Source organism: Lactuca virosa, chromosome 3 (assembly GCF_052849685.1).
Source record: "Lactuca virosa cultivar CGN04683 chromosome 3, Lactuca_virosa_CGN04683_v6, whole genome shotgun sequence".
In the NCBI taxonomy this organism is placed as follows: domain Eukaryota; kingdom Viridiplantae; phylum Streptophyta; class Magnoliopsida; order Asterales; family Asteraceae; genus Lactuca; species Lactuca virosa.
Genome location: NC_136428.1, coordinates 148,276,924 through 148,293,785, shown reverse-complemented (window position 1 = coordinate 148,293,785; position 16,862 = coordinate 148,276,924). Strand labels below are relative to the sequence as shown.

General features: G+C 39.8%; 1 protein-coding gene across 1 annotated transcript; it reads right to left on the bottom strand.

The window, feature by feature from the left end:
* Window positions 1–11,338: 11,338 nt before the first annotated feature.
* On the bottom strand, window positions 11,339–14,698 carry LOC145166685 (uncharacterized). Its single transcript, XM_079085708.1, has 4 exons — window positions 12,636–14,698; window positions 12,235–12,464; window positions 11,973–12,113; window positions 11,339–11,854 (listed from the first exon to the last, which is right to left on the bottom strand). The coding sequence occupies exons 1-4, from the start codon at window positions 14,674–14,676 to the stop codon at window positions 11,582–11,584; spliced, it is 2,685 nt and encodes an 894-aa protein (XP_078941834.1). The 5' UTR covers window positions 14,677–14,698; the 3' UTR covers window positions 11,339–11,581.
* Window positions 14,699–16,862: the final 2,164 nt, after the last annotated feature.

Genomic DNA, 16,862 nt, shown 5'->3' with positions numbered 1-16,862 from the left:
TATCACACATAATATTCGTTATCTGTAATTCCAAACAATCAACTTTACTTATTTTCATGTCTAATCTCTTTTTGGTCTCTAATAACTCCATCGACAACTTGTTGGCCTCATTGCTAGCAGACACAACAATTGAATCAAAATAAGTAACAGTCTCATCAAAAGATATTAGTTCAGAGTCATAAGCATGTGTAGGAATATTAAAAGATACGAGAATATTACGTACCTTTGTTGTCATTGGAGATTTGTCTGCTGCCTTGGATACGAAGCATCTTCCTTTCACTTCGAATTCCTCTTCATCTGAGTCTTCCACCATCTTCGCATACATTGCTCCATGTGTTGGATTCCTCATTTCTTCATCGTCTGATCCGGATGACCATATTTGATAAGTTTCATCCTCCTCCTGTTCACCCTTTGCGACCAGTGACAAATTCTTAGCTTTCGCACGAACCTCCTCAAGCCTCTCTGCATAATAAGCCTCATCTTTTACTTTATTCTTCCTCCCATCCTTCTTCCGAAGCATACAATCATTCGCAAGATGATTGGCTCCATTGCAATAATGACAATCTATTCCAGCATCACCTTTCAGTTTCTTCTCACTCTTTCCTTCAGACACCTTCGAATCTTTCTTCTCAACCTTCTTTTTCTCCTCAACAACAGTTTTATTCACAGCATTTCTTTTTACCTCAGCAAGCTTAGCCTTCGGATTGAACGGCATTTTGAAAAACTTCTTAACACGATTATTCGAGTAAAATGTTATTGCCTCATCATCCGAATTCATGATGAATCCCTCTTCTTCCTCTGAATCACCATTTTCAGGTTCTTTCTCAGATATCTTGGACACAAGTGCCAATGGACCTCCCAAATTTAGCTTCGATTCCTCAGCTATTTCATTAACCTCAATTTCGTGTGTCTTCAACTGATTGTACAAATCATTGAGAGTTGATGTATCAAAACTTTGCTAATTCTTCACCATCATACTCACGCTTCTCCATTCTTTGCGAAGACCCATCACAAAGATGAGATTGAATTCCATTGAAGTCCTGGTAATTCCATAGCGGTTGCATCGATAGATTAACTCGTTCAGACGATCATAGTAAACTTCAATTGTTTCACCTTCTTTTTGTTTGAAATCTTTCAGCTCGACCAAACACTGTTTGACTGAATTGATTTTCGTCTTCTCACTTCCTTGAAACTTATCTTTCAGATTATTCCAGATCTCCTTAGCAGTTGTACAACTCCTTACGTAATTGTACACAACTGGAGGTAAAGCTCCTCGCAATTCCCTCATATATCTCTTCTCCAGTTTCTTCAGACGATCAGTTTGATTTTCAACACCAGAACTTGCAGAAGATGATCCAATTGCTTGAACATTCACTGGAACATTTACATTTCCAGTGATACATGACCATAATTCTTCATCAAGACCATTCAGATAATCCTGCATACGATCAGCCCACTGATCATAATCTTTAGGGATTAGCATTGGAATTTTGGTCGATGATCCTAACAGATGAGAAAACGAGGTCATTGAATTGAGATTAAAGCTCGCCATTGGTGTACGGAAGATGATTTTGAAAATTTTGAAGAAAATTTGTAAATTTGAAAACAAACTAGTTGAATCAAATCGGAATTTCAAGAAGAACACTCGATTCAACAATTCAAATGCAGAATCGAATCACAAACTAAAATCTAGGCAAATTTTTCACTATCAAAAAGTGCGGAAACTTTTGAACCAAAAAGTTGATTCAAAAACTTTTTGAATAGGTGAAAATCAGATCACAAATGTGATTCCTGCTCTGATACCAATTGATGAATTAATGAATCGAGTATAACATGAATCAGAGTATAAAATCAAGTAAGAATGCGAGATTGAACAACGGATGTAAATATGATCTTGTATCAGCTCTATTACGCTTTCGAATGTTTACAGAGTACAAAGACAGGTCTGTAAAAAACTCTTATCTAACTCTAGTAAATATCCCTATTTATAGGGAATAGAAAGCGTACAAAAAATATACTAATGCATAGACACTTAAGCTTCGAATAAAAGCGCCTTAGTAAAATAGATTACAAAATATTCGAAGAGTGCAAAATACACTTCGACTAATTACAACATTTTGACCCTTACAATAGGGTCTACTATTATGGGACATTTGCTAGCCTAGAGTACTTACAGAGTTACAGTAGAAGTTGATGTGTAAGTTTCATGTTCATCATGAACTTGAAAGCATCAAATCCATACTAATGCCAAAAAGAGGGATGTTATGGGGAAGGTAATGAGGCATATGGGAACAAGTTTACATTTCCTTTAAGCTCTTAGAAGAAAATAAATAACTAAGAAATTGTAAAAATAAACTTGTTGTTTTGTGCAACTTGACATAGAAAATTTTCTATATCTTAGCTCTTTCCCGCACTTATTATTGCAACTGAATATCTTTAAACATATTATTATCAAGATATGCTTTAATATTCTTGTTAGGAAGTAAAGGGGATAACTAGCAAAACTATAAGCACACAAGACACAATATTTACGTGGTTCGGTCAAGGTGACCTATGTCCACGGGCAGGAGTGGAGTATTATTTTATTTTAGAGCTCTCAAACAGAGGTTACAAGTACAATTACACAGAGATTCGCCTATCACTCTAGAATTCAAGATACTAAATGACCTAGCATGCATCCTTATTTATAGTTGAGGGATGAGACCTAAAACTCTAATGGGCCAAGCCCATTGGCCCATAGGCCTATAAAAGGTGTCAACCAATCATAATATGCCATGCAGCACCTTCTGGAACATTCATCCATGTCATACAACCCATGAGCATCATCAACACACATGATGGAGACCCTTGTTCCATAGTGGAGCATCATGATGTAAAAGTGGAGCATCATGAACAATATTGGCCCAACATCCATCATGGTGGAACAACATGGTGTAATCCTTGATCAATACCAACTTCAGAGCATCCTTGAAGGATCTTGACCATCATAGAGGGGTTCAGAGCATACTTGGCTAATCAGGGACCAAGATGGTCCATCTTGTGCCATCATGGTGCAAGTAACTTCAAGTGTGGCACAAGAACATCAATATTTGAGCAAAAATACAACCATGGTGCAACAGGAAAATGCATGGCGCAACAAGGCCATGCATGGCGCAAGAGGAGTACCCCTTGGCGCAAGAGGGATCCTTATGGCGCAAGAGGGAGAATCATGGCGCAAGAAGAGATGCCATGGCGCAAGAGCATCCTTTTTGGCCCATCCCTTTAACATATGGTGCAACAAGATTCCCATGTTGCTCCATATCACTCCAAAGAGCTCCAAACCTCTTCCATGTGCTACAAACCCCCTTCTATATGATCCATTCTTGTGGCACATGATCCGTTCTCTTGTCATACGATCCATTCCTTTCTCAGATGATCCGTTCCTTTGTCACATGCTCTATGAACCCCAAGTTCTCCATTGAGTTCCAAGTGTTCCAAATGTTCCATGAACATGATCCAAATGCTCAAGTCACATTTAACAATCTCCACCTTGACTTGAGCATCCTCTAAACTCCACCTCGAACAGGAACTTCCTCTCCTTTCCTGCCATTTGTCCCCGAAGGGACCTACCTCCTACAAACATCAACCAAGTCCAAGCAAAGCTTGAACTTCTCCATGGGTAACGACTTTGTCAACATATATGATGGGTTGACCTTGTTATCAATCTTCAGTATTGAAAACTTGTCTCTTTCCATAATATCCCGAATGAAATTCAGCCTGACATCAATGTGTTTTGTCTTCTCGTGATACACAGGGTTATTAGCAAGACTCAAAGCACTTTGAGTGTCACAATACGAGACAGGCTTCACCACCTTCAGACCAAGACTCTAAATAAGCCCTTGCAACCATATCTCCTCCTTTATTCCTTCCGGCATGGACATGTACTCGGATTCAGTTGTAGACAAAGCAATGGTATCATGTAACGTTGACTTCCAAATGATAGCACATCCAGATAAAGTGAATATGTAGCACGTCTGTGATCTGCGCTTCAACAAGTCACCACCATAATCAGAGTCAGCATATCCCACCAAGTCACTCTTCGTATTAGCTCCATACACCAAGAAAACACCTGTCATTCCCTTCAATTATCGCAAGATCCACTTTACAGCTTTCCAATGAGTCTTCCCTGGATTGCTCATAAACCTACTAACCACACTAACTGCATCAGCCATATCAGGTCTGGTACAGACCATAGCATACATGAGACTTCCAACGGCACTTGAGTATGGAACCCTACTCATGTACTTCCTTTCTTCATTAGTAGTGGGTATAGTGCTTGGACCAAGTTTAAAGTGAGTTGCCAAAGGAGTTCCAATTGGCTTGGACTGATCACAATTGAAGGATTTCAGAACTTTCTCAATGTACTTATGTTGAGAAATATACAACCGTTCTGCTTTTCTATCCCTTTGTATCTCCATTCCAAGTATCTTTTTTGTTGCTCCTAAATCCTTCATTTCGAACTCATTCTTCATGGTTGCCTTCAATTTATTTATTCCAGCCATGTCCATGGTTGCGATGAGCATATCATCAACATATATCAATAGATATATGTAGGAATCTGGTGACAATTCCTTTGAGTAAACACAATTGTCAAACTGGTTCTGAGTGTAGCCATTTGAGATCATGAATGAATCAAATCTCTTGTACCATTGTCTTGGAGACTGCTTCAAACCATACAGGGATTTCTTCAGCAAACATACATAATCCTTCCCATGAAGAAATGCAATTTTCACATTAGGCTTTTCAAGCTCCAGATCAAATGCAGTCACCATGGCCAAAAGAATCTAAATTTTCTTGTGCTTCACGATCGGTGAGAACACCTCATGATAATCAATTCCTTCTTTCTGAAAAAACCCTTTCACCACCAACCTTGCCTTAAACCTCGCTTGTTTAACTCTTGGTATCCTTTCCTTCTTCTTAAAGATCTATTGGCATCCGACTGGCTTTGCTCCCTTTGGTAATGGAACAAGATCCCATGTTTCATTCTTCTCTAAAGATTGCATTTCTTCATTCATGGCCATCAACTAGTCATTTGCTTCTTTACTCGCCAAAGCCTCCTTATACGATTGAGGCTCCCCAGTTTCAATGTCTTCTCCAGTTGCTAAATCAAAGGCAATGGAATCAGGTTCACATGAATTCACACATCCCACATACCTATCAGGATGTTGAATGACCCTCCTTGATCTTCTCTTTGCTATTGATTCGAACCTGTCATCCTTCCCGGCATCAGCACCATTGGACGAAGATCCCATGGGTTTCTATTGGGTTTCTTCTTGTCCAGGATATCCATTGCCACCTTGCTCTTTGTCACTTATAACAACTCTGTCTGGAGTTTGAGTTGCAAACTCCAACTTCTGGCTAGCACCCTGATCTTTGTTCCCTGCTTCACTTGTATCACCTCCTCCCTAGTTACCCATGGCAGATTCATCAAAGGTCACATCTCTGCTCATGATAAATTTAGGATTTCTTCCTTCTTCTGTACACCACAGTCGATAAACTTTTACTCCCGTCGTATATCCTAGAAATATGCACTTCATTTCCCTTGGCTCAAGTTTACCATCATTCACATGAGTATATGCGGGGCATCCAAACATACGTAAACCAGAATAGTCAGAGGGTTTCCTGTACCATACCTCTTGACGAGTCTTCAAGTCTATTGCAGTTGACGGTGATCTGTTCACCAGATAGCAAGCAGTGTTAACTGCTTCCGCCCAAAATTGTTTGGATAAGTTAGCAAATATCCGCATACACCTAGCACGCTGCATTGGTGTTTGGTTCATCCATTCTGTCACTCCATTTTGTTGTGGTGTGTGTCATACAGTGTGGTGCCTCATTATACCTTCGGCCTTGCAGAAATTATCAAATGGAGCATTGCAGAATTCCAACCCATTGTCAGTCCTCACAATCTTGACATGTTTTCCAGTCCTTTTCTCAACCATGGTATTCCACTCTTTGAACTTCCCAAACACCTCATATTTGGTCTTCAGAAAGTACAACAAAACCTACCTTGCATAGTCATCAATGAACGTCATAAAGTATGAGCATCCTCCTTGAGACTTCATTGGTGCATAAACCACCAGATTTGAGTGAACATACTCTAGGATTTCCTTGGTTGTGTGTTGACCGGTACCGAACTTCACTTTGCGATGCTTTCCCTTAACGCAAGCTTCACAAAACTTTATCTTTCCAGTAGCCTCTCAACCAAGCAGTCCTTGTTTACTTAAAACTGACATGCGCTTCTCACTCATGTGCCCCAACCAACGATGCCACCACTCCGTCTTGTCATCACTTTCATTCAAGGATTGAGAGATAGCCACCGTTCCCATAACTGTAATGCCTTCTAGGATATATATCCCTCCACAATTCATCTTCCCTTTCATTATAACAAGAGAACCTTTGGTCACTTTGACCCAGTCACCTTCACCAACATACCTCATCCCATTCTTATCCAATGTGCCAAAAGAAATTAAATTCTTCCAAAGTTCTAGAACATACCAGCAATCTAACTTCCTGACCATGCCATTGTACATCTTGATCTGCACCGTGCCACTACCTTTGATACTGCTCACCCAGTCATCAACCATCTTGACTATGTCATCCCACTCTTTGAAGGAGTCAAACCAGTCACGATTATACGCCATGTGATAGGATGCTCCAGAATCCAAGAACCAAGCATCAGCAGAACTTGATATACTAACAGCCAGTACATCACCATCGTCCCCTTCATCATAACTTTCATGAACCACAGCAGTAGTGTTATTGTTGCGTGATTCACTCTTGAATTTCTCATTCTTCATATGTGGACAATTTCGCTTAAAGTTTCCCTTCTCCTTAAAGTTATAACATTTCGCGTTCGATGAACCTTTAGACTTTGATTTTGAACGTGATCTCCTTCTGTTTCCCCCTTTCCTCTCTTGTTTCCTTCCTCTCCCTGCAAACAAACCAGAACTGGACACCTCCTCTCCAACTAAAACTTTTCTTTTTAGTTCCTTGGACATCCGATAATCCTTCACATCATTCATAGTGATCATTGTCCTACCATAGAGCATGGTATCAACGAAATTCTCATATGACTTCAGAAGAGAACATAAGAGAATGAGCGCCTGATCTGCATCTTCAATCTTCACATCAACCCCTTGTAGATCCAATATGATGCGATTGAAGTTATCTAGATGATCTTTCACTTGGGTACTTTCAGGCATTCTGAGAGTGTACAACCTTTGCTTCTGATACAACCTGTTCGTTAGTGAATTATTCTGGTACTTGTCACAAAGTTTATCCCAAAGCCTAGAAGTAGTTGTTTGATCCACGACCTTCCTCGGTACTTCATATGTTAAGCTCAATAGAATGGCACTATGTGTCTTCGTCAGAATGTAAACCTTCTTCTCTGCCGCCATGTCCTTTGGCAGTTTTGTCTCCCCTTCCAGTCTCATTGCACACCCCTGTTGAACCAGAAGAGCCTTCATCTTCACCTTCCACAATGTGAAGTCATTTGAACCATTGAATTTCTCCGAATCAAACTTGTGAGTAGATATCTTTAATCACAGGAATACAAATCGCAGCTCTGATACCACTTGTTAGGAAGTAAAGCAGATAACTAGCAAAACTATAAGCACACAAGACACAGTATTTACATGGTTTGGTCAAGGTGACCTAGATCCACGGGTAGGAGGGGAGTATTCCTTTATTTCATAGCTCTCAAACAGAGGTACAAGTACAATTACATAGAGATTCGTCTATCACTCTAGAATTCAAGATACTAAATGACCTAGCATGCCTCCCTACTTATAGTTGAGGGATCAGACCTAAAACCCTAATGGGCTAAGCCTATTGACCCATAGGCCCATGAAAGGTGTCAAACAATCACAATCTGACATGCGGCATCTTCTAGAACATTCATACATGTCATACAACCCATGAGCATCACCAACACACATGATGGAGCACCTTGTGACATAGTGGAGCATCATGATGTACAAGTGGTGCATTATGAACACTAATGGCCCAACATCCATCATGATGACACAACATGGTGTAATCCTTGAGCAATACCAACTTCAGAGCATCCTTGAAGGATCTTGAGCATTATAGAGGACTTCATATCATACTTGGCTCATCAGGAACCAAGATGGTCCATCTTGCGCCATCATGATGCAATAGGAATATGGATGGCGCAAGTGACTTCAAGTATGGCACAAGAACATCAAGATTTGAGCAAAAACACCACCATGGCACAACAGTAACATGCATGGTGCAACAAGGCCATGCATGGCACAAGAGGAGTACCCTTGGCGCAAGAAGGATCCCCATGGCGCAAGAGGGAGTATCATGGCGCAAGAGGGAGTATCATGGCGCAAGAAGAGATGCCATGGCGCAATAGCATCCTTTTTGGCTCATCCCTTTAACATATGGTGCAACAAGGTCCCCATGTTGCTCCATATCACTCCCAAGTGCTCCAAACCTCTTCCAGGTGCTCCAAACCCCCTTCTATATGATTCATTCCTTTGGCACTTGATCCGTTCCTTTGTCAGACGATCCATTCCTTTCTCAGATGATTTGTTCCTTTGTCACATGTCCATGAGCCCCAAGTGTTCCATTGAGTTCCAAGTGCTCCAAATGCTCCATGAACATGATCCAAATGCTCGAGTCACATTTAACAATTCCATTAGAAGTATTGTAGGGTAATCTTTATAGACCTCCCATATGCACTTCTCCATTATTATTAGCAAAGATCTTAAAATCTACAAATTTGCTCTAGTGAGTTGTGCTTTAATAATTAAAATACTTTTCATTTTTTTGGTGTGCTCTTGACGAGGTTGAGATCATTACTTTCCTTATGTAGTCAGGTAGTTGAACTTTTGTTCATTTTCACCTCCAACTCCGTTTTATCAGTGGTCCCCACATATTCATATTCCTAATTGACTTAACTACCTATAGTACCCTATACTGCACGTATCCATACTATAATTGTGAAAGAATAGGCTCCTCGAAGTGCTAACATTTGAAGGGTATTTTGGTAAAGATTCACAACTAAATCACTCGCACAATATGGGAGATGGTCTCAAGAAAATTCCCAGCAAATGGAAATAATATAAGAAGAAATTAATGTAAAAGTAGCTAGCCTTGAAAGGTAAATGATGTCAATTTATGAAAAAACGTATGGCAACTATTCTAGACACAATGCCTTCTTTATCATATTTTTATTCTCAAAATTGTGTAATAACTTGTAAGTTATGAATTTTGATTTCTTACCGAGACAATGGTATTCATGATTGTGTATGGTATTAGAATTTAGTTTGTTATGAAAAAATAGTTGTTCCGTTTTTTATTTTATTTTTTTCAAACGATTGATTGGTTGGTGTGGGATGTCACTGAATTTTTAACCATCTTCAATCATGTATTTTGATGGGGTATATGATTTTTAGTCCTTGTGTTTTGCAGTCTCAAGGTTCAATATCTGTGAGTCTTCAGATGAATATGTTTTACATTGGCCATGGTAATCTTTATCCAAACAATGTGAGTTCTACATTTTGCAATAATAACTCTGGTTGGATCCAAAGTTTTTGTTTCTTTGAGGAATGATAACTTCTTTTAGGCTGAGAAATAATCCGTTGTTGGATTATGGTAAACTAATTAATCATCCGGTCATAAAACCATCATGGTGAAACTATTCTGGCCTTCTAAGTCTTTCTATAAACTATTTTGGCCTTCAAATATCATGTGATTCTTTTAAATTCAAAATCTGCATGCATCCTTAAACCTTTTTTTATATTTTAATGACTATTTTACCTTTCACTAGCAATGTTGCTCGATTTCGGTCTCTCTTTTTTTGTATTAATTCATAAGAAACACCCATTTATAGTTTACCAGATTAAATTGTGTTCCATTAATATGTTAAAAAAAACATCAAACAACACCTTAGATGTTTTATTCACTGCAGGAGTCCACAAGAACATTATAACGATATAGTAACACAACCAACATGAACTGCTACAAAGCAGAGTGCAACCAATATTCTGATTTTTTATCGGCTATATTCTTACTGGTTTTTAAACATATATGGTGGTTGTCGTTTAGTTAAATGGTGTGGTAATTGTATCTTGTAAGGAGTTGCATTGTGGTTCAATTTAGTTCTTTCTCTTTGTTTCATTTGGATTAGAACACTTGTAGTTATTAAGCACATAGTTAAATTGCTTCTTTTGGAGGCTGATATCTGTGTTAATTCGATGATGCTCAACCTGAACAATATTTCTTTGTTTTTTATAATATGTTGTCATTTATCAGCCTCATTGTGTTAATGAAATCATTTGGATAATTAGTTATAGGGGAGATTGTTGAGCGTACCCCATATGAAAATAAATATAATAAAGAAATTTAGAAAATAAAGCTATGGCTAAAATTATCATTTTATTAAGGATCAACCCCATATGAAAATAAAATAATAAAGAAATTTAGAAAATAAAGCTAGGGCTAAATTATCATTTTACTGAGGGTCAATCGAATCTTACAAACGACATACAACTTGGGGGTGGAAATCAAAACAAAAAAAAAAAAAAAAAAAAAAAAAAAAAAAAAAACCCACATAGACCATCCAAATGAAAAAAGAATGACAGATATGAAACTTGCAAATTGTCTCAAATCCATAAACCACATCGACCATCCAAATAAAAAAGAACGATGGGGATGAAACTTGCAAATTGCCTCAAATCACATGGATGATTTATTTATGTAATTTTACTCTTTCATTTCTAATTCTTAACATTATACTTTTATACTTAATCCAAAATAGAAACTTCTATATGTTTTTAAATCAAAATAGAAACATACATTTATATTTAACACAAAATAGTAATTTACTTATATATTTTTAAATCAAAACAACAACATAAGTTTTACCTATTATATTCTAATCCCACGTTATATTCTAATTCTAAACAACAATATAGCTTCATTTTTAATTCAAAACAAAATTTTATTTATATTTTTAACCCTAAGAAATATTAAGTATTTGTTTTTTTTGGTAATAGTTTGCAACAGAAAACATGAACAGTAAGTAAACCAAAAAACCGAACATTTTTCATGTTTGGTTAACCAAAAATAATCAAAATATACAAAAGGAAACTATTTGTTGGAAATTAACTATTGACCACCAATGCATTGCATAGATTTACAATTAGTATATACATAGCAAATCAATCGAAAAGAAACCATTCATCAAAAGAAAATTATTCAACGTTTGCTAATTTGGAGGTTCTTTATATGTTGATTTAATTGGTGTACGTTCGGTTTTCAGAGAGAATTAACAAACTGATGGTAAATTATATTTTCCAATATATTGTGTTTTCCTTGTAACATAACATGTTTCCGAAAAGAAACTAATTGCCGAAAAAACTATTTGTCATCACCGCTTTACACGGGTATAAATTTATAGTTGAATTACATAATAAAAAATTTAGAGTAGCCTGAATCGGATCGGAATCAGCAACCGATTATTTAGAATGGAGAAACAATCACATCCAAATTAAGTTGGGCATACGAACGTCTAGCGTTTTTTAACACTCTTAACAACTGCACCGGGTGAGGCATGTATTCCACTATCGGCTTCAATGATAGGATAAGCAGGGAATTGTGCTATGCCGCACATTCCCTTCTTGTCAGGAATTCCACGGTGTAGTTTGTAGTATCCCTTTTCTCCCCACTCTTCTCCCCACGAGTTCTTCAATATCCAGTACTTGGTTCCATCTGGGGCCGTTCCGTATCCAACTGCTAGCGTTGAATGCAAAACTGTCGTTTCGCATGGTCCTTGCACAATTCCCTACAAATTTATTTAGCTTAATTACCTTATCATACATATATAGTGAAATATGAAGAATGTAGAATTTGTTTTTAAAGTAATAATAATATATATATTATGTATGTGAGTTTTGAGTCACCTCTTTATATAATGCTAAATTATCTCCCCATGACGTTGCAACAGCTACAGGCTGGTGTGCAACTGCTTTCAAAAGATGCTCATCAGTTTCGTCCCTAGGAACGTCTTGATATCCATGAATTTCTACGGCAATATCATTCGCCTGTCGTAATTGAAAAAGTTGACACATACACATGCATATGCATATGCATGTAAATTTTAATTAATCCCTCAATATAATTAATTCACGTGAAATCAACAATTAATTAATATCGATGCATTACCTTTTGTAATCTGCAAGTCTCAACTTCAGGTTTGTAAGGGTAGTTCTTCTCGGTAGTTAGACCTCCATTATTGGCGATGTATTTGAAAGAATCTTGAGGTGACCCTCCGTTACATCCGCCCACATTAGCACAGTCGATAATTTCTTTTGGTGATAATTCTATTAGCTCGCCATTTACGATTGCATGTATTCCTTCAACGGAATCCACTGTTGGAAATGCATAGCAACTCCCTGCATGCAGTACGTACGTTTAATATTACAAATTCCCAACCATGCTCGATCAAATCCTTAATTAATTATCTTTGCTTTTTTTTTTAAATTGAAATGAACCATGCACGTTTGTTTATATAAGTTGCTCAAAGAATTAAAAAAAAAAAAAAAGTGTAGGCCGGTGTTACGTACCACACATTCCTTGATTCTTGACACGGGTAACTGCATTATGGTTTCTCCAGTCCATCTCGGCAGGGACGTCAGTGACATTACGATACTTGAAATCCCAATACCAGTTGTCCTTACTTGCAGTAGCCTCTCTGCCGTCTTTTGCCGGGCAACCGCCGCCCGAGCAACCGCCGTCATTTGCCGGACAACCGCCGTCCTTCGCCGGGCAACTGCCACCAGGGCAACCACCACCTGGACAACCACCGTCCTTCGCTGGGCAACTGCCGCCCGAGCAACCGCCGTCCTTTGCCGGGCAACCGCCACCTGGACAACCACCGTCCTTCGCTGGGCAACTGCCGCCCGGGCAACCGCCGTCCTTCGCCGGGCAACTGCCACCAGGGCAACCGCCACCCGGACAACCGTCGTTCTTCGCCGGGCAACCGCCGCCCGGGCAACCACCGTCCTTCGCCGGGCAACCTCCGTCCTTCGCCGGGCATCCGCCGCCTGGGCAACCGCCGTCCTTTGCCGGGCAACCGCCGCCCGGGCAACCTCCGTCCGCCGCCGAGCAACCACCGGCCGGGCAGCCGCCATCCTTTGCCGAGCAACCTCCGTCCGTCGCCGGGCAACCGCCGCCCGGGCAGCCGCCGTCCTTTGCCGGGCAACCTCCGTCCGCCGCCGGGCAACCGCCGCCCGGGCACCCGCCGTCCTTTGCCGGGCAACCTCCGTCCGCCGCCGGGCAACCGCCGTCCTTCGCCGGGCAACCGCCGTCTTTCGCCGGGCAACCGCCATCTTTCGCCGGGCAACCTCCGCCTGGGCAACCGCCGTCCTTCGCCGGGCAATCACCGCCGGGGCAACCACCGCCGGTGTTATCTATTGGTTTGAAAATAGTGTCCGTATCTTTTGCCGGGCAACCACCACTAGGGCAACCGCTGTCCTTTGTCGGGCAACCGCCTCCAGGGCAACCACCATCATTCGCCGGACAACCGCCGCCCGCACAACCGCTGTCCTTTGCTGGGCAACCACCGCCAGGGCAACCGCTATCCTTTGTCGGGCAACCGCCGCCTGGGCAGCAACCACTGTCCGCTGGGCAACCACCAGCCGGGCAATCGCCGTCCTTTGCCGGGCAACCACCGCCTGGGCAGCAACCACTGTCCGCTGGGCAAGCACCGGCCGGGCAACCGCCGTCTTTTGCCGGGCAACCACCGCCCGGGCAGCAACCACTGTCCGCTGGGCAACCACCGGCCGGGCAACCGTCGTCCTTTGCTGGGCAACCACTGTCCGCTGGGCAACCATCGGGCGGGCAACCGCCGTCCTTTGCTGGGCAACCACCGCCCGGGCAGCAACCACTGTCCGCTGGGCAACCACCAGTCGGGCAACCGCCGTCTTTTGCCGGGCAACCACCGCCCGGGCAGCAACCACTGTCAGCTGGGCAACCACCGGCCGGGCAACCGCCGTCCTTTGCTGGGCAACCACCGCCCGGGCAGCAACCACTGTCCGCTGGGCAACCACCGCCCGGGCAACCGCCGTCTTTTGCCGGGCAACCACCGCCCGGGCAGCAACCACTGTCCGCTGGGCAACCACCGGCCGGGCAACCGCCGTCCTTTGCCGGGCAACCACCGCCTGGGCAGCAACCACTGTCCGCTGGGCAACCGCCGTCCTTTGCCGGGCAACCGTCGCCTGGGCAGCAACCATTGTCCTTTGCCGGGCAACCAGCGTCATTTGCAGGGCAAGGATTGGGAGGGGCACCCTTAAATCCAGTAAACTTGCTCTGTATCTCCTCGCGAGTCATCCCTGCAAACCTGTTCAGCTCTAACTTAAATCCCAAGTTCGCCTTGTTTGTCTTGTGAACATGTTCCAGTCTAGACTTGAACGTGTTGTACTGTTTCCTCTTCGCTTCAAGGCTTATTTCCTCCAACTTGTGGTGGCTCCTCCATCTTTCAAACATAGCCTCCCTGCCCTCTTCCGTATGAACCTCCTTGTCGTCATATGTGAACCCCTGCACAACCCCTAAACAACAAACCAATGTAACTACGATTGAAATCAAAATTAATTTGCTCCTTTCCATTTCTTGCTTCTCGATCTTTGGAGTCGAAGTTAATTATGAGATTAAGAATGACATGCAACTCGGATTTTATAGCTAGACAGCTTCAGTGGATGAGAGGTCACAAATACAGTATACCCATGAAACACGTACGGTTAATTAACAATAACAAATCTGGTCATCCGACTACCATACACGTGTCGTTTCGTGAAACTTTTTAGTGCATATATACTTAGTCAAATCCAAATTAATACATTTGTTATGAATTTTTTTTTCTTTTCCGAAAACTTTCCGGCATTTATTGTTCAAAGGGCAAGCAAAATGCTAGGCTTGAGGGGCGGATCTGTAGTTTAATAAGGGTATGCATGCATACCCTTAAACTTTTACAAGAAGTGCTAATCAATATTTTAAATAATTAGTAAATACTAATTTTGCATACTTTCGTTTAATTACTTGTATACGGACGGATTACAATAAAACTGGTGACTTTATATCAATATTTTCTAGAACCTATACGGCACCATTCAAGATATCGAAAATGTGAAGTCTAGAATATTGTTATATCGAAAATTTGAAGTCTTTCCATCTAGAGATACAGATTTCAATTTTAAGTCTTATAATCCAAAACTTAAAATCACGATTGCAAAAACTCAAAACCTAACAAATCTCGACCAATATTTTAATATCAAAAACCTAACAATGATAAAACCAAACAAATAAATTTAAAGTTTATCTCATTGGAGTGTTGTATAAAATCGTCTACAAAATTCTCGCAAGCTATACCAGATATGTTATTGCGATCGATTATTTTACATGTTCAAAATATTTTCATTAACGGAAGGCAAATAATAGACGAGCCACTTATCATTAATTAGAAAATTGCTTCAAGCAAAGCTTAAAAGAAAAAATAAAAACGTTTGTTCTCAAGGTAGATATCAAAGTATAATACTTAGAAATGAAGTTTGGTATGTTTTTGGACTGTTGTGCATGTCATAGGTTATGCTAGTGTTCTCTGAAGAATTATTTGGCCATCCATAAAATATGCATTAACTTTTTTATCCGGACTCCAAACCACGCTCAGTTCTTGCCTACATTCATGTTTTGACATGACGAATACATTGAAATAATAAAATTTAAGATTTAGGAAAGAGATTAATAAGTGTCTTAATGGATCACTTAATATGATTTCAATACACCTTTTAATGTTTTTATTTGATACTTGAGTTCTTAAATCATTCTTGAAGAGGAAGGCAATGTTAGGTGTTGTTTGTTTTTCGAATCGAAAATTCATGAAGTCTGCGGACCACCTCTGCAATCATCTGTAGCAGAAGAGGTGGAACAAACGGCTGCAGTTTATAATAAGAAGCATGTTTGCTTTTAACAACTGCAGACTGCTACAGTAAACTGAAATCTAAATAAACTAATTTAATTATAAACTGAAAATAGTTCTCAAACACTGAAATTTTAATAATTGTAGTCTTAAAACATTGAAAAAATACTAAAAAAAAAACATGTAAAAAAACAAAAATATAAAACTTTTTAAAAAAAACTTACAAAAATATAAAAGAAGCTAACAATTTTATTGATCTAGAAAAAAACTAATTTTAAAAACATAAAAAAAAAATAATAATAATAAATTAAGAAAGTATTGCAAACGATGTCTACAAAGTTCGTAAAAAATTACACATATTAAAAAAGATGCAACTGAAACTAAAAATATTATTAACAGAAACGGTAAAAAAGTTAAATAAAAAATCAAAGTTTTTTTTTTAAATCAAGTTAAAAAAATTTGTGGAAACTATAAAAAGAAATTGTATCAAATCCGTAAATAAAAGTTTAAAAAAAATCAAAGTTGTAAAATAAAAAGTTTAAAAAAAATAAGTTATACCCAAATTCTAAAAAAAAACACTTGGAAAAAATGAAAGCTGAAAAGGTTTGAAGAGGCAAGTCAAGTGTTGCGCCACGCAGCACACGCGCAGAGGTTTTGTAGTCTGAAGTCTTCCAAAAAACAAGCTGCTGCGAGAGGGAAAGTGATGCGCGTGTGCTGCGTCGCGCAGCAAAAAATGGTTTGAAGAGGTTTTTATTAAAAAAACAAACAGCACTTTAGAGTTAGAAGCTTTTATATACCTTAAGATGAGTTACAAAGAACATATATCCCTACTTACTACTTTCCATATTTTTAAAAGTTGCTTCTTATATGACTTGATTTC